The sequence below is a fragment of the Heloderma suspectum genome, chromosome 7 (assembly GCF_057233095.1).
Source record: "Heloderma suspectum isolate Gila_16-S chromosome 7, 16-S_ref, whole genome shotgun sequence".
Taxonomy (NCBI): domain Eukaryota; kingdom Metazoa; phylum Chordata; class Lepidosauria; order Squamata; family Helodermatidae; genus Heloderma; species Heloderma suspectum.
The window spans coordinates 31,521,651-31,549,364 of NC_139464.1; the positions used below are offsets into that span (position 1 = coordinate 31,521,651).

General features: G+C 44.8%; 1 protein-coding gene across 1 annotated transcript in view; it reads right to left on the minus strand.

Moving 5' to 3' along the window:
* TMEM178B (transmembrane protein 178B) overlaps window positions 1-27,714 on the minus strand; it is a 440,499-nt gene that overhangs the window by 310,920 nt on the left and 101,865 nt on the right. Inside the window, exon 2 of the mRNA XM_084811725.1 lies at window positions 2,295-2,408. Coding sequence (XP_084667851.1) covers window positions 2,295-2,408 — 114 coding nt within the window. The remainder of the gene's footprint in view (window positions 1-2,294; window positions 2,409-27,714) is intronic.

Genomic DNA, 27,714 nt, shown 5'->3' on the forward strand with positions numbered 1-27,714 from the left:
AGGAAGCATTACTAACAACAAAGCTAGCGGAGATGACAGTATTCCAGTTGAGCTATTTAAGATCCTAAAAGATGATGCTGTTAAAGTGCTGCACTCAATATGCCAACCAATTTGGAACACTCAACAGTGGCCACAAGACTGGAAAAAGTCAGTTTACATTCCAATTCTAAAGAAGGGCAATGCTGAAGAGTGTTCAAACTACCGTACAATTGTGCTCATTTCACATGCCAGCAAGGTGATGCTCAAAATCCTACAAGCTAGGCTTGAGCAGCATGTGAACCGAGAACTACCAGAAATATAAGCTGGGTTTCGAAGAGGCAGAGGAACTAGAGATCGAATCACCAACATTCGCTGGATCATGGAGAAAGCAAGAGAATTCCAGAAAAAAGTCTCTTTCTGCTTCATTGACTATGCTAAAGCTTTTGATTGTGTGGATCACAACAAAATGTGGCAAATTCTTAAAGAGATGGGAGCACCAGACCACCTTACCTGTCTCCTGAGAAACCTGTATGAGGGTCAAGAAGCAACAGTAAGAACCAGACATGGAACAACCGAGTGGTTCAAAATTGGGAAAGGAGTATGACAAGGCTGTATACTGTCACCCTGCTTATTTAATGTATATGCAGAGTACATCATGAGAAATGTCGGGGTGGATGAATCACAGTTCGGAATTAAGATTGCCAGGAGAATTATCAACAACCTCAGATACGCAGACGATACCACCCTAATGGCAGAAAGCGAAGAAGATCTCAAGAGCCTCTTGTTGAGGGTGACAGTGGAGAGTGCAAAAGCTGGTTTGAAACTCAACATTAAAAAAACTAAGATCATGGCATCTGGCCCCATCACTTCCTGGCATATGGAAGGGGAAGAAATGGAAGCAGTGACAGATTTTACTTTCTTGGGCTCCAAGTTCACCGCAGATGGTGACTGTAGCCATGAAATTAAAAGACGTTTGCTCCTTGGGAGGAAAGCTATGGCACACCTAGACAGCATAGTAAGAAGCAGAGACATCACTTAGCCGACAAAGGTTCGTATAATCAAAGCTATGGTTTTCCCAGTAGTGATGTATGGCCATGAGAGCTAGACTATAAGGAAGGCTGAGCACTAAAGAATTGATGCTTTCGAACTGTGGTGCTGGAGAAGACTCTTACGAGTCCTCTGGACTGCAAGGAGGTCAAATCAGTCCATCCTAAAGGAAATCAACCCTGACTGCTCATTGGAAGGACAGATACTGAAGCTGAAGCTCAAATATTTTGGCCACCTAATGCGAAGAGAAAAGTCACTGGAAAAGACCCTGATGCTGGGAAAGATTGAAGGCAAAAGGAGAAGGGGACGGCAGAGGATGAGATGGCTAGATAGCATCACCGATGCAATGAATATGAACTTAAGCACGCTCCGGGAGAGAGCAGAGGACAGGAAGGCCTGGCGTGCTATGGTCCATGGGGTCATGAAGTGTTGGACACGACTTAACGACTGAACAACAACAATGTCAGCCATGTATCTCAAGGCCACTGATTCTCTGTCATGTATGTTTGTTTCACAGACGGCTTGATGCCCATGGGCTGTAATGAGGATCAGTTAGGCTTCTGGTGGCCTTCTGTGTACAGCTCTAGGCAGAGATGGGAAGGGCTGGCTTGAGTGGGGGTTGAGGTCCAAGCAAGCCTTTGGATCAAAGAGGAAAGGACTTCAGACAATTATGAACCTACCTGAATAGGAACAGCCTCCCCAAAACACAAACCCCAATTGTAACTCTCTCCTAGTATCTATCGGAAAGCAAAGGAGGCCAAAGACAGAACTCTATATTCAATCCAGGCCATTCTGCAACTTCTGCTGAGTAACTAGGCATCAAAGGGACCAATTTACATGTGATTTGGGTGCATGCAGGAATATTTGGAAGTCCAAGGAGGAGGAGGAGTTGTGAGCTCTTGGCAACTTCAACAAATTAGCGTACATGTAAATAGCCCCAAAGCTTCCCTCTTACATATTAACCTGTGAATTCAGCTGGAAATTCTGCAGTAGCATCACAAATACAACTGTTAACATGCTGAAAGTTTGATTGGATTTCAAATGACAGCATTGGTTCTGTTCATCATTTCCAAACGTAATTCAATAGCAGCCAATGCGCTGTCATGCTTTGTCACCAACATGATCCTTACTGAAGCAGTGTTTCAACAGGGCCATCTAGAGTAGCCAGACGCCTGGCTTATTCTCCCTTTTCAGCCCATTGCACATCTGAAATAATTGTCTATCGGATACCCATAGCACTGAGAGAAGGAAGGAGGCGAAGAACTTACGCAAGGCGTGCCACTCATCCTGGCGGATGGTCTTAGTAATATTGTAGGTGAGATTCTTCGGAATTGTTGCTGAGGAGTAGTGGTACTTGATGTATGAACACTGGTCAATGGCTCCTGGGAAAGACAAGGAGACACCAAAAAGCAACATTATTTCTGCAAGATCAGAGTCCTCTTCCATTAAAGCAGTGAATAATAAGTTGGGGTGGGAAACCAGCAGGGGGACTGCAAACAGTGTTGCATGTTGTGACAAACCCAACCTTTGCCCCTCCCTCCCTTCCTTCTAAAAACGTCTCTGAACAAAAAACATGCCCAGACAAGACCGTGCATCTATTGGCACCAAAAAATCTGCATTATTGCACAGGCAAGGTACTCTACACACACACATACACACACTATAACTCATCCCTTCGAAGCAGGGGGTGCACCACCTTTTCCACCCTGAGGGCTGGATGCAGCACATGCATGTTGGGAATATTGCAAACTCGTCTGCAAGTTACAGGAAGGGGGCGGTGTTGCAGTTAGTTAATGCATGGGCATAGCTAGCCTTAGGATCTCTATAGCCTACAGTGGTTTCCTGTTCCTCCCCTTCCTTCCCCCCTCCCCTCTCTCTGGCCTTTCTCCATTCCTAGGAGCACGTGGCTTGTAGGGATGTCAGAGAATTTCTCCACAAATCTCGGGGAGGCCGAATGCCAGCGCATTCGGCCCCCCGAAATTGGTGGAGAAACAGTCTTGCCACCCCCCCGCCACCCCCCGGGACAGGACTTACCTTGCTCGAATGTCCCTGGCGGCGGCGGCTCCGGCGGCGGTGCGGCGGTGGCAGCGGCCGGTCTTCCAACCGGCTCCCGCCACCACCATTTCCAAGTAAAAAAAAAAACACAAACAAATGTGATAGGCTACGTAAAGATTTACGTAGCCTATCACGGCTGACTTTGGGGGGGGGGGAAAGCACGTATGCAAATGGCGGCGCCCATGGGCACCGCCATTTGCGTTCCTTATTTTGGCACGTGTAGTCTACATAAACATTTACGTAGACTACGGCGAAAATAAGGGGAATGTAAATAGCTTTGCCCTTATTTTCGCTGTAGTCTATGTAAATGTTTACGTAGACTACACGTGCCAAAATAAGGAATGCAAATGGCGGCGCCCATGGGCGCCGCCATTTGCGTAGGCGCTTTTTTTTTTTTTAAAGTCAGCCGTAATAGGCTATGTAAACATTTACGTAGCCTATCACGGCTGACTGCAGGGACGCAAACGGCCATTTGCATCCCGGCAGGAGACGAGATTTCACGGCCGGAGGGATGGGGCGCCTCCCCCCCGGCCAGAATTTCGGCGGGGAGGGATAGGGCGCCTCCCCCCCACTGCGAAGCAAGCTTCGGGATCAGGTAAGTGACTTTCGTCCATCCCTAGTGGCTTGCTGCTCACTCCCGCGTGTATAAAGGAACAAAGAAATGGACTGAACAAACCCTCTTGAAACCCTACGCTGTGCCTGCCTTTGTTTATGCAAGAATACTTGTGAGTGAAGTTGTTTTCTTTCCTTCACTAAAGGAGGAATGTGGTCTCTTTTTTCTTACTAAGATAGTCTTGCGCATGCAAGTGGGGCTCGTAAATGCTCATTCTGTGTTTTGTTTTTCTCTGCTAACTGCATTTTTAACAGGAGGCAGCAATACCAAATAAATACCATCAGTGCATATGCACCCCCCCCCCCACACACACACACACACATCTCTCCTCCCTGCCCACTGAGATCTAGGAATCATTGGGCAAGGGGAGCGGAGGTAAAAAAAATCTTTCCCATCCTCCCATAATTGCCGTCAAGATTGCCATTTCTCTGCTGCTATTAGCAGCAGGAAAACAGTGATCTTGAAAGACTCGCGTCTCCCCCTCCCCCCATACCCACAGCCCAGCTGACCATCCACCCAGATAACTTTTTGTTATTGATTGGATTAAACTATAGTAAATAGATTTTTAAATTCAAAATTAAAAATAATTTTAGAAATGTTTCTGCAGTAAAAACACAGCCTGGCACCATTCCCTCTTCTTTTTTCATCGAATGTCCCAAAGGGCATAGCAATGCTATGTCATGATATCATGTAATTCCCAGGGACATGATCGGGTAAAAAAGATGGCTGCTGCCGCTGCACCTTGCTCAAACTGATTTATCGATATGGATTGACACAGCTGCCTGAATTTTTGGACTCTACTCAGGGATGTGGCTATGGAGATTGTCATGATGAGTGCCTGCACTCCAAAATCTCTCACTACACCACAGGCAGCGAAGCACACAGTGCAAAGATCCATCAGGTTTCCAGGCAGATATCCAAGTTCCTAATGCCATTGGGCAGCACCACTGAAATGGATACTAGCTCAAGGCCTGAGTGATTGCTCCATGAGATGTAACTCTGTCTGGGTGTGCAAAGTAACACAAGCAAGGAGGAAAACTCTGGACCTGCAAATGTGGGTTTAGCACCAAAGCAAGAAAAAGAGGTAGTGCTCAGGGGTAGATCATGGGGAAAGGGGCAGTTCACCAGGTGAACCCTGGGAGGATCTTAGAGCCATGCAACAGAGTGTCTGGTTTGTTTCTATACCACCCAGTAGCCAAAGCTCTCTGGGCAGTTCACAAAAATTAAAACCACAAGGTACAGCATAAAACAATATAAAATATGAAAGTTTAAAACTACAATATAAATGCACAACCAGAATAAAACCTAGAAGCAATGCAGAGATTTAAAATACAGATTTAAAACAACAGAGCTAAAAAGACTAGATTGCTAAAACGGGAAAATAAAAAAGTCTCCACCTGGCACCGAAAGGAGTACAACATAAGCACCAGGTGAACCCCTCTAGGGAGCTCATTCCACAGCCAGGGTGCCACAGCAGAAAAGGCCCTCTTCCTGGTAGCCACCCACCTTACTTCTTTGGCAGGCGCTCATAGAGAAGGACCCTTGAAGAAGACCTTAGGGTCCAGGCAGGTACATTTGGAAGGAGGTGATGGAAAAGGAGATAGAAAATTTCCTCAGAGGTAATTAGATTCAAGAGCAGTTCTAGAGTACAGGTGAGGACCACAAATGAGATACAACTATTCATGATCTGGTCACTATGCTGCAATGACCCTAGCATATGATATGTGGTATTCAAGTGGGCTAGATCTTCGTTACCATTTGCTTTTATCAAATGAGCTTTAGAGCCATGTTCGGTCCTGAGACTGCACTTGGCATGAATGCACTGCAAAAATTGGAGGGGTGAGTAAAGCATTATGCAACCAAATTGCTAGTTACTACAGCAAAGGCGGGTGAGCAACTTCCCAAGTTACCGGAGGTGTTCATTGTTTGCTTTCCTTGCATGCTCCAAACATTCTGCCTTTGACAGCAATTAGATTAGACAAAGCCAAATATTATAGGGGGGAAAGCAAAATATTTACATATGTACCCGTCTGCCCTGACAGCGTGATGGGCTCCGGCGTGTGCCTTCACCATCTGGGCACCAAATGCACACCCAGAATGAAAGTTTCCAACTAAGAACTGTAGTTTAAAAAGAAAGCCATTGTCTTCTTTTTTTTAAGGCCCAAACTACCACCTTCTATGCAGTGAACCATTCAGTAGTGTTATGGCAGTCTGAAAGATGCAAACGTCCACCTCCCTCCCTCCCAAATTAGCTCTATTACTGAGTAGGAAGCTGTAAAATGCTTATTTGTCTGGAATTAATCTTTATGTTATCACAGGTACCAGTCCAGAGCAAGCACTCCTCTAGGGAGGCAGGACAGTATACAAATCCATTGGGAAAACTAGAACCAAAGAGAAACTGAAATCGACAGATTTGTCCAACATTGTTGGATTCCATTGCTTCCCTCCCCTGGCACCATGTTTCCCCCCACTTTTAGATGTTACTTCGCGCTCCCTTCTGGGTTCATTAGCTTGGTGATCCCAGCCAGTCAGGAATCATCCAGTGAACAGGATGAAATCACAACAAAGGATCTTTGGATTTTGTGAAATCCATCCCGTGTGTGTTTCGTGCATTGTGCAGTGTCGTTAGTTCCAGCATCCGTTCACAGACAGATATGAATTTTCTTTTTCCTGGTATGCAGAAAAATACTCAGATAATTCCATAAGCAAGTTCATAGCAATTTACATAATTTATGTTAGTACGTAATGTTTAGGGTATCGTCCCCCATTCTATTCAACTTTTCCCCACATATATTTTCCGGATGGCATATATCTCAGCAGAAACTTGCACATTTTCCTACGAATAAATTTGCGTAAATTTTGAGAAAGTTAAAAAAAAGCCCATGGAGTCCATGCAACCCAAGGAGGCCAGTCTGCAACGGATTCCTCAGGTCAGATTCTTAGAAATCCAAACTCATTTTAGACCTTCTCAAATTTCTCCAGCATCCCCAGTCACAACACTATGACCTGGCTCACATATAATGACAACCTAGACCACAGGATGAGTATGGGTTCTCATTGAATTGTCGTTACGTGTGAACCCTGCACTGTGGTTTAAGTATGGGTTGTTAACTATGAACAGCTCAGAGTTCATAACCCAACAACAAACCATGGCTTCTCTTCCTCGGTTGTCCATGGTTAGCAACCCATAGTAAAACCATAGTGCAGGGTTCACACGTGATGACAACCCACGATTCAACAACAATCCACGATTCAACAACAACCTGTACTGAAACCAGACTCAATGCGTACTTTGAGTTATCATTACATGTGAACCAGGTCTATGTCTTCAGTCAGATTTGACAATATTATGAAGTCACCAAGGGCATATGAGAGCAAGAGCAGTGCAAATGAATAAGCCAACATTTTCCATGGAATGCTGGAAACCTTCTTAAGAGGGTTAATTGGCTTAGATCCAGTGGTGTAGTATTAAATGTTGAAGTGCAGCAGGCGCTCATCGTAACAGTCCCTATAGCCATGCCCCGAAGGAAGAGTCCAAAAATTCAGGCAGCTGTCAGTGGTGCAACTCAGGTTGGGCCTTGAGGCCAAATTTAAGGGGCCCGTAAACCGGAGGGTGGGGGCAAAAGAAAACCAGAAAATGGCGGGTGGTGAGGGCAGCAGAAGGAAAGTGCATTTTATTCCTGTGGTCATGATAATGCTACAGTTTAAGTGAGCTTAAAATCCCAAACTGCACATGTTCAGGGTATTTTTTTAATCAGGGTTGGCAAATATTGTGAAATATAAAGAATGCAGAAGCAGTTGCAAAGCATGGGATGGTACTTGTGGAGGGAGAGAAATGTTACTTGTGTGCTTCACACCCGAAGTAATATGCAAGGCCATCTAAAAGGGATTCTCATAAGACCATTAAGTCCAGGGTCTAAAATTACCTAACTGTACCACTGGCAGCTGTGTTGATCCATATCCACAACCCAGTTCTAGCACTTTTCATCTCCATTAGGAGCAAGTCTTTTGCAAAGCTAATGGGTCTTAACTGCCCATTCAAGGGCAAATCACCCAAAAATACTTTGCATTACAACTTGGAACAATATGTTGCTGGGAAAATTCATCCCCCCCCCCCTCTACTGGATTTGTAACTAAACTCAAAGGGGACAGGGAATTCTGAAAGGGGGGGGTAGCAGATGATGTCAGCATCCTTGCTAATAAAAAAAAGTGACCTGGCTGAGCTACACTGCTGGTCAGATCTACTCGTAATAGGGTTGATATCTATTCCATGTTAAGTAGGTCTGCTTCTTTAAGAGCCCTGAAGCCCAGTAATTGTCTGCAAGCACCGATGGTATCTACAACACAATGGTGGTCAGATAATGAGGTTTCAAATGCTTTGCATACATGCTTGTCTAAATATACAACTAGCATATGAATAATACATAAACTGTATTTAAATAGATTTTTTAAAAACATCAGAAAACAAGAAGATAAATTATATCAATCCTGATTATTATTTTCTACCTATGCAATCCTATAAATGTCTACTCAGAAGTAAGTCCCATTGAGTTCAGTGAAGCTTACTCCCAGGTAAGCGTGTATAGGATTGCAGCCTGCATCTTCTCTCCTAGACTAATGTCGTCTTCCTCTTAATAAACATTAAATTTTTACGTTATTGCCACAACACAGCACAAAGTTAAACATGCTTAAGGTGATTTATTTTATCAGGTTTAAATGTACTTAACTCTGTGTTGGGTTGTGGCTTATGTGTGTATATCTGCCTGATCTTTCCCTCCAACTGCACTTTTTAAAAACTGGCTGTGCTACCTTCATCTGAGGGCTAATTTTTCCCCACGATTCTCAAGTCCTGAAGCTTCCAGGAGGAATGGTTGCAGCAAGAACTGGCTCCATTTAGGCTGAAGGAGATTGAGAACAGGCACGACAGCTCTATTGAAATATCTGTTGTATGGAAGATGGAACAGACCTGTTCCCTGTTGCTCCAGAGAGCAGGACTAGAACCAGTGGGTGGAAAATGCATGGAAGCAGCTTTTGGTAAGAGGACTAGGGGAACCATCACCCTCTGGTGGTGGTGTACTCCCCTTCCCTGGAAGTATTTAAGCATAGGCTAGATGCCATCTATCAGAGATGCTTAGTCCAGGGGGCCAAATTCAATTTCAGAGAAGCTTTTGGGGGCCACATCCAGTGGTGGGTGGGGCTGAAGGAAAAGTGGGTGGGGCCACAGGGAAGCGGGGGATATCAGCATAGTGTAGCTTCAAGCTCTTACTGCCCAATAACTAAGCCTTGGGTTGGGAGAAGCATTTTAGCCTTTTAGAATGGGAGAAAAACTACACAAAACCTGGGAAACCTCCAACAATAGGGAGTTGAGGGGAAGAGGCCAGGGGAAGGGGCCATAGCCATCTGGGGAACGCCAAAGGAGTGGATTGGGACCCAAGGAAGACTGGATTTGTCCCCTGGGCATGGGGTTCCCCACTCCTGTTGTTGCTTCCTGCATTGAGTTCTGGCTTAGACTACATCCAGGGAAGGCGGGTGGCTCCAAAGTCAGTGGGGCAGTGAATCCTTTCTGGGTTTCAGCCAGAACAAGTCAGAACTGTAAAGGAGCTATCCAAAGTGCGGAGTTATCCAAGGTTCTGACTTGTTCTGGCTGAAACCTGGGGCAGATTCACTGCCCCACTGACTTCAGAGCCCCCCACCTCCACTGAATAGTTGACCTCCGAGGTCTCTTCCAACTCTAAAATTCTATGAACCACAAGTCCTTATGCCTATTTTTTTTCTGCCCCTGCAGTCCACCCTCCCTCATCTCCTGCACCTTCTCTCCTTCCACTCCTAAAGCCCCAAACACAGTACAGTAGAAATCAAAGTGATAATTCAGTGTGTACACATGGAATGGGTAGAGTGTGTTCATGATGTTGCTGCAGCATTCCCTTTCGTGTGTTTAGATGGAGCTAGTCACAGCAGATGATTAATTCCAATGCTATTCTTTGTTCTGGCTTTGATTTTTACAAATGCACTATTTGGGCTAATTTGATAAATATTTACAACAGAAACACATTTCATCCTGCAGCTTGTTTAGAAGGTACATTAACCGTATCTTGTGACTGCACCTGCATTTGTTTCAGTGAGAAAATGGTCGTGCTCTCTCACAGTTTTGTTTTGCTTCCTTGAGTGGCTAGTTCAAAATGGAACACACAGTCAGATCTATCCCCAAGTTTGAAAGTATAATAAAACCGCTATAGTTCTTAAGGCAAGATCAGATGGAACAGGACGACTCTGATCCCATTCTCAGCCCTTCCCATTACCAGTCTTTCGGACTCTGACTCATTATTTGTGTTGTTCAGTTATAAACAATTCCAGTTCCACCTGGTTCTTGTTTACTCATTTGTGTCAGTCCAGATTTGGTTCCTAGTTATGTTTGCTGGATACATAGCTGTGAATTGGCATCAGATGTATGACCTGGACAGATGTTCATTTAAAACAAGGGTGAGGAGCCTTTTTTTCTTTTTTCTGTTTTCCCTTGGGGGGCAGATAATTTGTGAGGGGCCAGAACCCAAATAGGGTGGAGCCATCTTTTATCTCTCTCTCTGCCAACCCCTTCTCCTCCTCCTCTCTCTCTTCCTCCCAGCCCAGCAGGCCTGGGAAGGAATAGGTTGCTTTTCCCAGAGTTCTGAACTGATTGCTTGCAGAGGACTTTTGACATTAGTCCAAGGGCCACATGAAATTAGGCTGAGGACCACAGGTTGCCCATCCCTGCTTAGGATGAACTTAAAATTAAAGCAAACATTACTTGTTCTGGTCAGCAGAACTCCATTGAGCATAATGAGCACCTCTAATTTCTGAAAAAGAAGCACTACCAAATTCTACAGATCATGCCCCCTTGTGTATGTAATGTTTGTAAATTCAATCCAGTTGCATATTCCACATCTTGTTTGTTGTTTTGGAACCTCCAGTAAGATAAAGGCAGCTTTCCTGTGCCCAGAACCCTCCAGATGTGTTGGACTCCAACTCCCATCAGCCCTAGCCAGCATGGGAGATGATGGGAGGTGTAGTCCAAGAAGTCCGGAGGACACCAAATTGGGAAGGCTGGATTAAGGTGCTTCTACACCACCCAGAAGGTTAACATTTTGTACATGTGCAGTCCATCCTGATTACTAGAAAAGTCTGAAGATGGAACATTAGCCTCTCTCTCGGAATAAGGAATGCCCCTCAACATTTTACCTCTAGACACTACCATTCACTTTGCTTTGCTAACCCTGATATCTGTCCCTAAACAGATCCTGACACACTGCTAGGGATGTGTGTATTAGCAAAACTCAAGCTGCTAAAGTTCTCCAAATTTCATCTAAACCTCATTTCGACTCAAGTCCATATCAGATTGCGAACCTTGTTTTTTTCTTTTCCCAAGAAAATCCATGCATATTTTCATGGGTATTTTTCAAACTGTATGCATCAACTGTCTGCATTCTTCTCCCATTGATTAAAGCATATTGATATGCATTTTTCAAAAGTAAGCATTTTTTTCATGTGCGCTGTCAAACACACTTTGGGAGTTCCACAAATCACATTGCAAGCTCAGAAATGTCCGGGTCTGTGTTTTGGAAGATGAGAACTGGGTAAATCCTGATTTATTTATTTTTTTTAAAAAAACTGAAATGAATACACCCCTACACACCACTAGCAGCAGCCATCTCACAAACTCAGCACCTTTGACAGAAGGTTAAATTTTAACATGAGTGTCATGAGTAAGGCTGTACCAGATGTACACAGCTGGATAAATCTAGCAGCTGGTAGGAAGGATAAATATCCAAAATATGAGGGCATCCAAGCACTGAATCACCACTGGAGAATGAGGAGCTCAATGTTTCCCTTCTATAGCCAAAAGATGAGGCCTAAAGGAGAGACAGGGGCACAAAGGACAGTTATGAAACACACATTTAGCCCAGCTGTTAACAATCTCCAGGCCAGAGAACAGTGGCAGGCAAAACTTAGAAGCAACACTTTTTTGTTCCTTTCCTCGTCTGTCTGTCTTCATGGGCAATGAAGTTTAAAAGGGTGAAAATTCTTATTCCTGCTGGTTTGGGGGATAGAAATTAAATGATCAATAAAGAGTCAGCGAGACATCTATTACTGTTAAAGGCTTGTGGATGATCCACTAGCTTGCTGAATATGCCCTTACTTCAGGACAGAAGCCTTCCTTGGGGCATTCCCAAGGACACAGAAGAGAGGAGCACAAGGGGTTGCAGGATTCTCTCCCCAGCATGGCAGAGGAACCAAGAGGACAAGTGATGAGCCAGGAAGTCATCTGGTCCTCAGATCACCTCCCACCCCAGCCATGCACTTACGAAATGGCTTACAGCAGGGATGGCCTGCAACTCCCATCCGCCCTAGCCGACATAGCCAGTGGCGAGGGATGACATCTGAAGGAGCCATATGTTCTCCATCCCTGGTCTACAGCAAACCACCCTCTTTCTCTCGGCTTCAGGCCTTGCCTGTAATAAAGGCAGCATGATGTAGTGCTTAGAGCAGCCTTCCCCAATCTGCCGCCCTCCAGATCATGATGGAAGTTGCAGTCCAACCCTTTTGGAGAGCACCAGGTTGGGGAATGCTGATCTAAGACCAATTCACAAATTCTTGGCTGGTAGGACTCTTTGATATTGGGAAAAAATCCTCAGACCAGTGTTAGTCAACTAGTGTTTGGACAAGATGCATTCATTAACTAAGCATACATTGCATCTGTCAAAGTGAGCACAAACATGTCTCTAAGGCATGTGTCTTATAAACATTTGGATGGGTCAAGATGATTCCCCAACATTCTAGTACTAGGATGATATCCAGGTCAGCCCTGAACTGGAAGTGTTGTTCTTGGGAGTATTTGTCTGGCCAGTGTTGGGAACTCTGTTCCCAATACTGGCCAATCAGATGCTTCCAAGAAGCCCACCAGAAGGACGCCAAGGCAACATTCCTTGGTGCTGCTTGTGGGTTTCCCATGGGCTTCTGGTTGGCCATTGTGTGCACAGAATTGTGTACTAGATGGACCTTGGTCTGATCCAGCAGGGCTCTTCTTATGTTCTTAGTCCTCACCTTCTGTTGTCTGTTCCCAGCCACTGACATTCAGTGGCATGTTGCCTCTGAACATGGAGGTTCCATTTAGCCACTATGGCTACTAGCCCTTGAGAGATGTATCCTCCACAAAATGTCCCACCCCCTTTAAAGACATCTGAGCTAGCACTTATTGCTATATCTTGCAGCAGTGATATTTCCTAAGTCAGGAGATGAGGAACCTCTGGACTTCCAGACGTTGCTGGACTACAAATCCCATAATCCCTGCCATTGGTCATGCTGGCTGGGGCTAATGGGAGCTGGGATCCAGCACCATCTGGAGGGTCACAAGTTCCCCATTCCTGACATAACTGAACAATGCATTGTACGAAGAAGTACTTTCTTTTGTCCCTGAACCTATGGCCAGTTAGTAGGTGCTACCAACAGTCACAGCTACAGGAATGGGCGACTCGTGTAAATGTCACTCAGATAATACGGGTAGGAGCTATGCTCTTGCAAGACTTCAGATGCACATGCTGGAGAAGTTCATGGTGGATTATATCCCAGATGTCAGGGTGGAAACTGAGCCAATAGAGCCCCAGAGCAGTTCTGATTCTGAGGAGGAACAGCAATCCATGGGAGAAGAGCTCGCTCATCTCTCACAAGCACAGCAGCTGGCAGAGATTCCTCCTGCCAGCATTCCTGCGATAGAGAGTGACCCTGGCAGTGAGAGAGCGCTGGAGGGGGGCTTGCTGGACACTCGGCGCAGATGCAGGGAGCGACGACAGATGGAGGGCGCGGAAAGGAGGCGTAGTGCTAATTTGGCACACAAACAATGGTCGCGTCCTGAGGACCCAAGGGACAAAGGGAGGATCTCTCCCTAGCCCATAGGTTCAGGGTCTTCCCATGATTCTCCTTCAAATGGGGACCAACTGCCTTACCTGGAGCTTAGGCTACTCTGCTATCTTTCCCCAGTGCTGTTCCTTGCTTTGGCGCTAGCGACTAGTATTCTGAAACAGTCATAATGGAATAAAGGAATAAAGTCTTGGAAAGAATTCCTCGTCGTCTGTGTCCTGAGTTGGCTATTGGTGGGGACTGCAAGAGGCAGCTAGGGCACTCCTGACACCAGGGATATATAAGAATTTTGTTTTTGCTCGCAAAACATGCAAGTATGCCCTATTCGCAACTTCAAAAGCAATCACGAGAACAAGCATGTCTCCATCAAAAATGTTTGCAAATCGCTGAACATGTGCTTGTGTTAGATTTGCGCAAATTTCCTAAACGTATGCAAATGTTCCCTGTAGAGTGAATCAGCCCACTTTAGTCTATGGAGAAAATTTCAGTTGTTGTTGTTGTTGTTGTTGTTCAGTCGTGTCCGACTCTTCGTGACCCCATGGACCATAGCACGCCAGGCCTTCCTGTCCTGCGCTCTCTCCCGGAGCGTGCTCAAGTTCATATTCATTGCATCCGTGATGCTATCTAGCCATCTCATCCTCTGCCGTCCCCTTCTCCTTTTGCCTTCAGTCTTTCCCAGCATCAGGGTCTTTTCCAGGGAGTTTTCTCTTCGCATTAGGTGGCCAAAATATTGGAGCTTCAGCTTCAGTATCTGTCCTTCCAATGAGCAGTCAGGGTTGATTTCCTTTAGGATGGACTGATTTGACCTCCTTGCAGTCCAGAGGACTCGTAAGAGTCTTCTCCAGCACCACAGTTTGAAAGCATCAATTCTTCAGCGCTCAGCCTTCCTTATAGTCCAGCTCTCACAGCCATACATTACTACTGGGAAAACCATAGCTTTGATTAGACGGACCTTTGTCGGCAAGGTGATGTCTCTGCTTCTTACTATGCTGTCTAGGTTGGCCATAGCTTTCCTCCCAAGGAGCAAGCGTCTTTTAATTTCATGGCTACAGTCACCGTCTGCGGTGATCTTGGAGCCCAAGAAAGTAAAATCTGTCACTGCTTCCATTTCTTCCCCTTCTATATGCCAGGAAGTGATGGGGCCAGATGCCATGATCTTCGTTTTTTTAATGTTGAGTTTCAAACCAGCTTTTGCACTCTCCTCTTTCACCCTCAACAAGAGGCTCTTGAGATCCTCTTCGCTTTCTGCCATTAGGGTGGTATCGTCTGCATATCGGAGGTTATTGATAATTCTCCCAGCAATCTTAATTCCGACCTCTGATTCATCCAACCCGGCATTTCTCATGATGTACTCTGCATATAAGTTAAATAAGCAGGGTGACAATATGCAGCCTTGTCGTACTCCTTTCCCAATTTTGAACCAATCGGTTGTTCCATGTCTGGTTCTTACTGTTGCTTCTTGACCCTCGTACTCAGGAGACAGGTAAGGTGGTCTGGTGCTCCCATCACTTTAAGAATTTGCCAGAGTTTGTTGTGATCCACACAATCAAAGGCTTTAGCGTAGTCAATGAAGCAGAAATAGACGTTTTTCTGGAATTCTCTTGCTTTCTCCATGATGCAGCGAATGTTGGCGATTTGATCTCTAGTTCCTCTGCCTCTTCGAAACCCAGCTTGTACTTCCGGTAGTTCTCGGTTCACATACTGCTGAAGCCTAGCTTGTAGGATTTTGAGCATCACCTTGCTGGCATGTGAAATGAGCGCAATTGTGCGGTAGTTTGAACACTCTTTGGCGTTGCCCTTCTTTGGAATTGGAATGTAAACTGACCTTTTCCAGTCTTGTGGCCACTGTTGAGTGTTCCAGATTTGTTGGCATATTGAATGCAGCACTTTAACAGCATCATCTTTTAGGATTTTAAATAGCTCGGCTGGAATACTGTCATCTCCGCTAGCTTTGTTGTTACTAATGCTTCCTAAGGCCCACTTGACTTCACTCTCGAGGATGTCTGGCTCAAGTTCAGTGACCGCACTATCATGGCTATCAGGGACATTCAGATCTTTCCTGTATAGTTCTTCTGTGTATTCTTGCCACCTCTTCTTAATCTCATCTGCTTCTGTTAGGTCCCTGCCTTCTTTGTCCTTTATCATGCCCGTCTTTGCACAAAACGTTCCCTTGAGATCTCCAATTTTCTTGAAGAGATCTCTAGTCTTTCCCATTCTGTTGTTTTCCTCGATTTCTTTGCATTGTTCATTTAAGAAGGCCTTCTTGTCTCTCCTTGCTATTCTCTGGAACTCTGCATTCAGTTGGGTATATCTTCCCCTTTCTCCCTTGCTTTTTGCTTCCGTTCTTTCGTGAGCTACGTGTAAAGCCTCATCAGACAGCCACTTGGCGTTCTTGCATTTCTTTTTCTTTGTGATGGATTTCGTTGCTGCCTCCTGAACAATGTTACGGACCTCCGTCCATAGTTCCTCAGGCACTCTGTCTATCAGGTCTAATCCCTGAAATCTATTCCTCACCTCCACTGTATATTCATCAGGGATATGATTTAGGTCATACCTGAACGGTTTAGTGGTTTTCCCGACGTTCTTCAATTTAAGCCGACATTTTGCAAGAAGCAGCTCATGATCTGAGCCACAGTCAGCTCCAGGTCTTGTTTTTACTGACTGTATGGAGCTTCTCCATCTTTGGCTGCAAAGGACGTAATCAATCTGATTTCGATATTGACCATCTGGTGACGTCCATGTGTAGAGTCGCCTCTTGTGCTGTTGGAAAAGAGTGTTTGCTATGATCAGCGTGTTCTCTTGGCAAAACTCTATTAGCTTTTGTCCTGCTTCATTTTGTACACCAAGGCCATGCCTGCCTGTTATCCCTGTGATTTCTTGACTTCCTACTTTAGCATTCCAATCCCCTATGATGAAGAGGACATCTTTTTTTGGTGTTAGTTCTAGAAGGTGTTGTAGGTCTTCATAGAAGTGATCAACCTCAGCTTCTTCGGCCTCAGTGGTTGGGGCATAGACTTGAATTACTGTGATGTTGAATGGTTTGCCTTGGATTCGTACTGAGATCATTCTATCATTTTTAAGATTGTACCCCAGTACTGCTTTTCCCACCCTTTTGTTGACTATGAGTGCTACTCCATTTCTTCTAAGGGATTCTTGCCCACAATAGTAGATATGATGGTCACCTGAATTAAATTCGCCCATGCTTGTCCATTTTAGTTCTCTGATTCCCAAGATGTCGATGTTCAATCTTGCCATCTCATGTTTGACCACCTCCAGCTTACCTTGATTCATTGATCTGACATTCCAGGTTCCTAAACAATATTGTTCTTTACAGCATCGGATTTTCTTTTCACCACCAGACACATCCACAGCTGAGTGTCCTTTCGGGTTTGGCCCAGCCACTTCACTCTTTCTGGCGCTACTTGGAAATACCCTCTGCTCTTCCCCAGTAGCATATTGGACACCTTCCGACCTGAGGGGCTCATCTTCCGGCATCATATCTTTTAGCCTTGTGATACGTTCCATGGGGTTTTCTTGGCAAGAATACTGGAGTGGGTTGCCATTTCCTTCTCCAGTGGACCACATTTTGTCAGAACTCTCTGCCATGACCTGTCCATCTTGGGTGGCCCTGCACAGCATAGCTTATGGCTTCACTGAGTTACGCAAGCCCCTTCGCCACAACAAGGCAGTGATCCATGAAGGGGGAAAATTTCAGAAACATGTGCAAATCAAACCGGGGAAAATTGTGCAAATTTCACATTCAATTGCTGCTCAATTTGTGCCATTTTCCCATCTGCACAGACCAAGCAGCAATTGCAAATGCGAAGGGGAATTAGGCACAAGATGAGCGGCGATCCAATGTTCGGCGAATCTGGGCAATTTGGAAAATTGCTTGTTCACCCATCCCGTCTATCCATCTAATTCCCACTTCCGCTGCATTGCTGTGTTGTAACAGAACCTATTGGAATGATGTTCTATATCAGAGGTTGGCAACCTGTCCCCCCTGCCAATATTTTGGGCTACAACTCCCATCAGCCATAGCCAATGGTGAGGGATCATGGGAGTTGTAGGACAAAACATCGGGAGGGCCACAACCTCCTCACACCTGCTTCATATGTTTTGGTCGATGCACAAAGAACAGAAACCATTCCTCTCCCCAAGGGGTTTTCCCTTTTACCGTTTCTCCATCAATTTGTTGCTTTCTGTATGCCTTTATTCCACTGAGGCTCAGCAGAAAGAAGTGGCATTTCCACTTAAAAAAACAATTGCCCTGATTTACTAGGAGGAAATTGTATGCAAAGGTGCTGTACTTGCATATCCCCAGGCTCAAAAGAAGCTGGGTGTACAATACTGTCACAACCATCCATCTGGGAAGAGAAAGCAGGATTCAATTCCCTCTGCTTCACACCTGCCAAATGATCAGCAGTACTGAACACAATGTAATTGGCTCCTGGACCAGCCTTTTTAGCACAATGTAACCCAGCCAGCACCTGTCTGCAGCTGCATTTCATCTGATTGCAATGGCTTCTTTCAGTGATTGTGCAAAGGGGCTATTGCTCAGGTCCAGTCCCTATAACAGCTAAAAGGTATCAGGTGCTGGGAAATTGCTCTGTTTGGGGACAAAGTAGGCAATACTGAATCACTGGTCTGAACAGCTATAAGAGAGCTTCACATGTTCAATCCTTCTAGCTCCACAACAACCCTGTCTGCTGAGGAACCCTTAAATGCCTGCTATAGAACCCTTCCTGTTGCAGAGGATTCTGGGAAGTGCTTTGGGGCCCGCATTCATTCCGCACAAAGCGCCAGCCTCACCATCACTGTGCATGAGCTAAGTGCAACCTAAATCAGTGATGGGCAATAGGGCTGTGCACTGCTTCGGTCCGAATCCCAAATTCTGACGTGAATTGCGGTGATTCAGGCCACTTTGGTCCAAAGCAGTCCAAAGCAGGTTGGAGAGATCTGAAGCACTTCGAATCGCTTTAGACAATTCTGAAGCCCAGACAGCCTATCTGAGCAAATGTAACAACTTGCTAGAGAAGGGAGGGGGAGAGGAGGAGTTGGGAGGGGGGAACTGAGCCTTGGAAAGTGACATCTCTAGGTGCTGAATACAGTTGAACTTTTAACCCAGCAGTTTGTTTCCATGCTTTGTACAGTTTGTTCTTTGGCTCCCTGCCCTTCTCAATTACTATTCTTTCCCTTCCCATTTTTCAACTCTCAATATTCTTTAAAAAACACATCAAAGAATACCAAAAAAACCCCCCAAAAAACCCACAACAGCTTTTCTCTTCTGTCATTTCCCTTCCCTCACCCCTTAGCTTGTAGGTAACTTTTTTCTTTCTGTATCTGGTTTTCTTTTGGTCATGTGTGTGTGTGTGCGGGTGTGCTGTGTGAACGCACTGTACACATTACTGTGCACAAGCAAACAGTGTGTGGCCAAAGCAGTACACTAATACACAGTCCAATATATACTGTGGGGCAAAGCAGTACACAATACACGTAATAGGAAGCATAATAACTTTTGCTGATTTTCCAAGACACTTGGCCTGTCGCTTATTTTCCCTTGGGTACATCAAATGTTCATAAGAAGAATATGATTAGGCTAGGCTATATGTATTTTTTTTTTTTTTAATGTTTGCTTCATCTTACCCCTCCTGGGGAAAAGGGCTGCCAAAATGATCAGGGGCTGGAACAACTACTCTATAATAGGCTTCAATCTTTGGGGCATTGAATTTAGAAGAAAAGCAAAAAAGCAGGGAGGTTTATAAAATTATATGAAGTAGAGAAAGTGCAGCAGTGCAATTAATAAATAAGCCCCACTGAGTTCAGTCAGTCCGACTTTTCCAGGTAATGTGTATTGCAAATTGCAGCCAAAGAAATGTTTAACTTTTCTTTCTTCCCTTAATGAGAGCCTCAGGTCAGTGGCAGATTCAGGACACACAAAAGGAAAGTACTTTTGCACTTCAAAAAAACTGTGCACCAGAGATTAGGGATAGTGACCTCCTAATTGTCACTTTACACACGTCCTGACTAGGATCGCTAATCCCCTGTGTGGCTGACAGTTTTTTACCTTTTAGTTTCTGAGAAAAGGAAATTATATGCATGACTAGCACAAAAACTACTGGACCAAACTGTCTGAAATTATAGCTGTTTGCTTTGAGAGATTTCCTTGAAAAAGGCATATTTTACCTGTGCCTAGCACAAAACCTACTGGAACAAACTGTCTGAAATTTGGCAGGTTCAGTCAACTCTGTTGAGGCTGCTTGGTCCCCAGATTTCATGTATTTATCATAAAAACTTAAAAAAAGATTATGATCATTCCTGTTTTCCAATCCAGTTCAATGGGAAATTTGAAAATCCGAGTAATTCAGATATCCGAATCTCAATTCGGATCCAAATCTGAAGCTAATCAGATCCAAATAAGTCCGAAGTGAATCAGGGCTAATTCAGAAGATTCAAATCAGCCTTTGAAGCAAATCGGGGGGTGCATACACAGCCCTAATGGGCAACTCCTCTCAACTTGATTTGGCTTGGGTGGCTTGGGGAAACTACATTTCCCAGATTCACCGGTGCTGGGAACACTAATGTTCCAGCACTCCCAATGCCAGGGACAGGGGGTGAGGGACTCTAATTGTGGAAATAACACACAGTTCAGCACATAGGAGAGCATTACAAGCATGCGAAATTCACATTCCAAACTATGAGGTTTAGCAACATCACTACCCTGAAACATAGCCAGCACTTTGTGGCTATGCACTACTATGAAAGATTGTCGGTGATAACTAGGGATGTCAGAGAATTTCTCCATGAATCTCGGGGAGGCTGAATGCCAGCGCATTCGGTCCCCTGAAATTGGTGGAGAAACGGTCTGCCACCCCCCCCCCGTCCCCCCCGGGACGGGACTTACCTTGCTCGAATGTCCCTGGTGGCAGCGGTGCGGCGGCGGTGCGGCGGCAGCGGCCGGTCTTCCGACCGGCTACCGCCGCTGCCATTTCCAAGTAAAAAAATATATATATATGATAGGCTACGTAAAGATTTACGTAGCCTATCACGGCTAGCTTTTAAAAAAACACCATGATAGGCTACGTAAATCTTTACGTAGCCTATCACGGCTGACTTGGGGGAAAAAAAAAAAGCACGTACGCAAATGGCGGCGCCCATGGGCGCCGCCATTTGCATTCCTTATTTTGGCACGTGTAGTCTATGTAAACATTTACGTAGACTACGGCGAAAATAAGGGAAACGCTATTTTCGCCGTAGTCTACGTAAATGTTTACGTAGACTACACGTGCCAAAATAAGGAACGCAAATGGCGGCGCCCATGGGCACCGCCATTTGCATACACACTTTTTTTCTTTTCTTTTTTAAAATCAGCCGTGATAGGCTACGTAAAGATTTACGTAGCCTATCACGGCTGACTGCAGGGACGCAAACGGCGGCGGCTACAGCCGCCACCATTTGCGTCCCAGCAGGAGACGAGGTTCGCGGCCGGGGGGACAGGGCGCCTCCCCCCCGGCCAGAATTTCGGCGGAAAGGGACAGGGCACCTCCCCCCCGGCCAGAATTTCGGGGGGAGGGACGGAGCGCCTCCCCCCCACCGCGAAGCAAGCATCGGGATCAGGTAAGGGACTTTCGTCCATCCCTAGTGATAACAGCCCATCTTTTAGGAAGCCTTGATAAGCTTTTGAGAAATTGTAGGTCACATTGGGTCAGGGTGAATAAGTGTTGATGCTTCTATTGTAGAACTCACATTATTGAACTAGGCAATTAGGAATGAATCCCAAATTCCTAATTGTCCAGTATCATGGTGCCTTTGATCTGTAAACCAATTCAGTGTTCGTACTTAAATGTAAGACCATTGAGCCACATTGCTTTAATAGGCTAAAAAACAACACAACAACCTTAAATCTGAGGAAATAATAGTACTTATGTATACGTCACTATCTGAATATTCAATGAGTGCCACATCAATTGTCTCAGTAATTCTAGGCCTTCAACCCATCACAAACAAAAATGTTAAGTAAGGAAGTGGGAAGAGGCCAACTCTGCCCTTCAGGAGCGAGGACCTTTTGGCCCTCCAGATGTTTTCGTCTATAACACCCATGATCCTTCACTACAGTCCAAGCTGGCTAAGGCTGATGGGAGTTCTGGGCCAAAACATCTTGAGAGTCACAGGTTGCCTACCTCTGCTTTAGATTTTATACTTTAGCCATGGCTTTGTTTAGAAGCTCAGGTGGAACAGTACATCGAGTCAGTGAAGGTCAGGGCCGTTTCACACATGACACAGATTTCTCACCCAGATATGCACAAAATAAGAGGGTCCAGCGAGTCACAGCTCCCTGACAAGTGTATGTTGATTGAACACATGTTTGTCAGATGCACACTTGGCATTTTTAGGTCCACACTCTTAAGATGTGTAGATTCAGGGTGCAATCCTTTATGCACTTATTTGGGAGTAAGTCCCATTGAAGTCAATGGGGCTTAATTGTGAGACATGCATAGGACTGCATTGTAGAGACTCAACAGCAAATCAAGTCATCCCTGGTTCAAATCTCACTTATGCCATGAACTCACTAGGTGGTCTTAGGCAAACCACAATCTTGCAGCCTCAGTCCCCCATCTGCAATTTGGTGGCAGGGGAGGGGGGAGTATACTATTATTACTGACTAGGGTTATGCATTGGATTCGGACAAAGCCTGAGCAAAATGAGGTCCCTTCAGACCATTTCTGGTGCTTCCCAAGGCAAAGCAAGCTTCCCTCCAAATCCACCAGAACCAAAGCTGGGCCAGAACAAGGTGTCATTACTTATTCATGCATGGAGATGCAGACATTCTGTCTTCTCTCCAAATGGCATCTTTTGGTTTCATTTCTTTACAAAACTGATGGGCGGGAAGAGGGGGAGTATAGTTGAGTAACTGACAATTCCACCTTCTAATACTAGGGCACATTTTACCAGGGGCAACAATCACTGTGCTTTAGAGGCGGACTAAAATGGGGCCATGAGATGGCCATTCTTCCAATGCCATCAGGTTTCACTATAAAAAAACAAAACAAAACTGGTTTTCAATCCTTGTGATTCCCTAGCCCCCGCATTTATCCTTCTGAAACTTTGCAGGTTTCTTGCATGGGGAAACCTCTATGATGTCTGCCATTTTCATAAAAATTGCCCAAAATTTGACCAGGAAGGATAGAAAGGGAAGTGAATAACTTCCTCCTGCAAAAATATTTGAGGACCCCTCTTCCACATGAACTGCTGCACCAATCTGTCTGCAGGTTTCTTACTTAGAGACACCTCTAGACTGTTATTTTCAGAACTATGGTCCAGAAGGGACTTAGTGGGATAAGTGTGTCCTCTTTGGAATACCATCAAAATGACTCCACTCTCAAAGGTGGCCTAGGAATAGATAGAATGTCAAGGTTTCCCTTGCACAAAACCCCCTGTACTCATCTAAACCTTGGCAGGCATGATCCACTCAGAAGGGGCAAATAATATCCCTGCAAATTTCATCACAATCTGCTCAGAAATAAAGAAGTTACTGCAGATCTCTTTCAACAAAAAAAAAGGGCATGTAGCACAAAAACCTTTGCACCAATTTTCTTGATATTTGGCTGGTGTAATGCCCTCCTAAGGTGATTTTATGCCTACAGATGTCATCCAATTCTGACAACAACAACAACAACAGTTATAGTCATGTTTTAATTTACCATGATAGTCAATGGGAGGCACAAAGCCCTGAATGTCTGAATCTCTGCTCAGGTTTGATATGTGAGTCAAAGCAGATAGCCTCTGAATTAGTCAGAGCAGAATTCAGGCTATTTTTTGAAGTGTTGAATCAGGGTCTGAGTCTAATCTGGGGGTCAGTGCACACCTCTACTACTGAGTTCCCTTACGAGGTTGTTGTAAGGAGGACAATTAGATCATGCATGTGAAATTCTTTGAATACTTGAAAGCACTATACAGACAATAAACATTATTAAGAATAATAATACTTTTTGTTACTATACAAATGATAAGTATTATTAGGAATAATAATACTTATTATTAAGAATAATAATACTTATCATTTGTGTAGTGCTTTCAAGTATTGATGTTTTAATTGTGCAGCTAAAAAAATGTCAGGTGTGAAGCGGCCATAAGGGCAGGAGTCCCAATATGTTCCTAATATGTCTCAGTGAGCCAACACTCAGCACTTCTGATGGAAGCTGTGATGAGGACATGTCAATCTAGCAGAATAACCCTGTACTTGAAAGGCATCCAACGCTTCAAAAACAAAACAAACAAACAGAAATACATGGAGAAAGGCATCGGTGGCACTTCTGAATTCCCCTGGGGCTTGGCAATGGATAGCTGAAAACAGCTGTGAAAGAAATAATGGCGGAGAAATCCGACGAGTGATGCTGCTGTTGTCAAAACTCTCAAATCACAACTTTTAGGATGAATACATAAAACAGCCTCTCCCCAACCTGGTGCCCTCCAGAGTGTTGGAGCAGAACTCACATCTCAACCAGCTCAGCCTACCTGTAGGTGCCATGACAGGCTGATCTCCCTAGCAAGACCTAACACCCCAAGGTTCGCAGTACTACAAAAAATCCTTAGGAAAAGCCGCACCCTAAGGAGCGATGGAGGACCCCCAAACTAGCCCAGTAAAGACTGCGCATGCTCAGCGGTCACAGAATGCTGGCTGAGTTTGAGAGGAAAACAAAGAAACCCAGGAGAGAGATTTACATTTTGTTGCAGATCCCACTTGTTGTCACAGTAGTTACTACAACTAGTAGCATTTATTATATTTATATCCCGCTTTTTTCTCCGAGGAGCCAAGGCAGCATACATGATCCTCATCCTCTCCATTTTATGCTCACCACAACCCTGTGAGGTAGGTTAGTCTGAGAGTCAGTGACTGGCCCAAAGTCACCCAGTGAGCTTCATGGCCAAGTGGGGATTTGAACCCACGTCTCCCCAGCCCCAGTCCAAAACTCTAACAGCACACCACACTAGTTCTCAGGATCACTGCTAGTAATAGTAGTAGTAATCGAAACAGTTGTAAATATATGAGTAATAAACAGTACTTGTTGTATAGTATGTCAGAGTGATCTCAATTGTCTTTACAACATCCTGTAAGAGAGGTCAGTTTTACTATTTCCATTTAGGTGCAGGTGAGAAGTAATGACTTGTCTAGGTCCACCCAGTGGAGGAAGCAAAAATCAAACTGGGGACTTCCATACTTACAGCACAGTTTTTAGCCTCTGTGCTCTACTAATTCTCAGGTTTCATGGAGTAATAAATGCACAAGGAGGATGTGTAATAATTAGGGTAGGGAAAGTGGTCAAAGAATTCTATCTCGGAATTCACTCCAACATTGTTGAAATACTCCGAGAGTTGACATCTTCCAGCATCAGGCCTGAACAAGCCTTTGAAATCCTTTGTGTGGTTTTACCAATAGCTGTGCCCTGAGCAAAGCACATGTAGCTGTTTTAATACAGATCATCCTATGTATAATGAACAGGGGGCCTAAAGACAAGGGCTCTCAGTCAACAGTTACTCAGCAATGGATATAAACTTAAGTCAGCTTTCTCAACAGGACTCAGACAAGTGTATCCATGTGTTAACAACATATTTGATTTTTTTGTTCTCCTTCTGATCTAAAGGCATAATCTGCTGAGAACTCCTCTGGTGCAAGCCTTAGAAACATGACTGGGAGTCGTGCAAGAAATTATCTCCCTAGGGGGAGTTCGCACAGAGCATGAGCCGGCAGGTCAGCTCTTCATAATTTATTAGATTAAAACAAGAAGAAACCTCAGCAATATGAAACCCAAATGAGTTTCTAATGGCTGTTCTAATACGAATGAGTGAGCAAACAGAACAGGAAGTGGGAGGGTGCACAACCCTTTGGTACTCAATTATTTATTTATTTATTTATTTATTTCATTTCTATACTGCCCAATAGCCGAAGCTCTCTGGGCGGTTTAACAGCCAAAGAAATTTCCAGGCAGGATCCCTCCAGTCTTGAGCAGTGTCTTGTCGTCCGTAAAGGAGAAAGGAAAAATGATATAGGCAGATAAGCAGAGAACCATCTTCTGGGAGTTGAGATGTTCTCAACATTGTCAGAGTTCTACTGGTGTTAGGATTAGCAAGTTCATTCTGCAAGATCAGACATTTAGCTCATCCATGCCATGGTTTCCCCATTTATTGTTCAAAAACGTGGTTGTTCAGGCAGGCATTTGGGGTGGGTTAGGGTATTTTAAAAAAAAAAAATTATGGTAAAATTTTATTGTTTTAAATTGTTTTATGGTGGGTTGTACATCGCCCAGAGTGGCTGGGTGACCAGTCAGATGGGCGATTAATAAATTTAATAAATAAAATAAAATAAAATAATGTTTGCATCCAAGAGCAATGATTTTTAAAGAGGGAATTACCATTTTCCTCTAACGCTGTTAAAGGAACTGGGTACAATAGGAACATAGGAAGCTGTCTTATCATGTGTCAGACCATTGGTCCATCTAGCCGAGTCTTGTCAACACTGATTGGCAGCGGCTCACCGGGGTTTTAGGCAGGATTCTTTCCAACCCTACCTCAAGATGATCAGGTGTCAGGGTGGACACTGAGCCCATAGAATCCCAGAGTAGTTCTGATTCTGAGGAAGAGCAGTCGCTCCTGGGAGAGGAGCGCGCTCATCTTTCCCAGGGCCAACAGCTGACAGAGATTCCTCCCACCGGCATTCCTAGCTTAGATAGCAGTCCTGGGAGTGACAAAGTGTGGGAAGCAGACTTGCTGGAGGCACGACACCGACACAGAGAGCGGCGCCAAATGGAGGGCGCGGAAAGGAGGCGTAGTGCCTGGTTGGCGCGCAAACAACGGTTGCGCCCAGAGGATCCAAGGGAAAAGGGGAGGGACTCTCCCTAGCCCTTAAGTTCAGGGTCTGCCAGTGATTTCCTTTCAAATGGGGACCAACTGTTCCAACTTAGGGCATAGGTACCCTGCTGCTCATGTCTAGTTGCTAACAGTAGAGTTGTTAAGTTGTAAAAGAGGAATAAAGCTTTGAAAAGAATCCCTTTGTCTGTGTCTGGACTTGGCTACTGGGTTAGACTGAGAGAGGCCTCCAAGGAGCCCTTGACATCAGGATTGAACCTGAGAACTTCTGCCCCTCCATAGAATATAAAATGGACCCCCCTCACTCACTCACTCACTCACTCACACACACACACACACATTCAGAGTCATCTCTTAATAACTGAAATTGCAAGATTTCCATCTCTTCCCCCGCCCCTTTTCTCCCAGACACTTCTGAATGGAGAACAAGTCCAACAGTCACCTGATTGGGGTCATCTAAGATTATAGCAGTGAACACACCCAGCCTCACAATCTCTACCTTACAATCTGAATTTCCAAGGGACACATTGGTTTCTCTCTTCTTCATTGTGGATCTTCTGACCATGGGTGTCCCTCAAGAGCTTCAGTGAGCTTTTGCTTGATTCTTATGGTATGCTGGTTTTTAGGGTAAAAAGAAATGGGGGAAGGGGCAGAGTGGACACCTTTGGCCATAGTCCTATTTCCACTTACCTGGGAAGTAAGCCCCATTGAACTCAATGGGACTTACATCTGAGTAGACACATGCAGAATTGCAGCATAAATGTCCAAACCTCCAAGATTTGGACAAACCTGGATTGGCACCCACTTTCTGTATTCTCTCACTGCCAATATCATCTATCCTGTGACTGCTGCTTCCACTGCGTTTGCTGGCTGTGATATTCCCTGATACTTTTGGCTCTTCTTATTCTGCATTCATGGAACCTCTCTGTCAGCCACACACAATACAACACACACACTGTCCCATAACAGAGAAATAACTTCAGCATACAATGGCTTTGTGCAGTAGAGGCTGGTGACTCCAATGTCATTGTGCTTTTGAATCCACTCCAGGTTTCAGTCAGAGCAAGTCAGAACTCTAAAGCTGCTTCACACCTTGGATGGCTCCTTTAGAGTTCTGATTGGCTCTGACTGAAACCTGGAGTGGATTCACTGCCCCAATAACATCGGAGCCACCAGGTTCCACTGGCATTGTGGTACATCTTGTGAAAACAACCAAAGGTTTGAAATGGGGGAAATAAAAGAAGGCTTTTAAAAAACTGATGGTG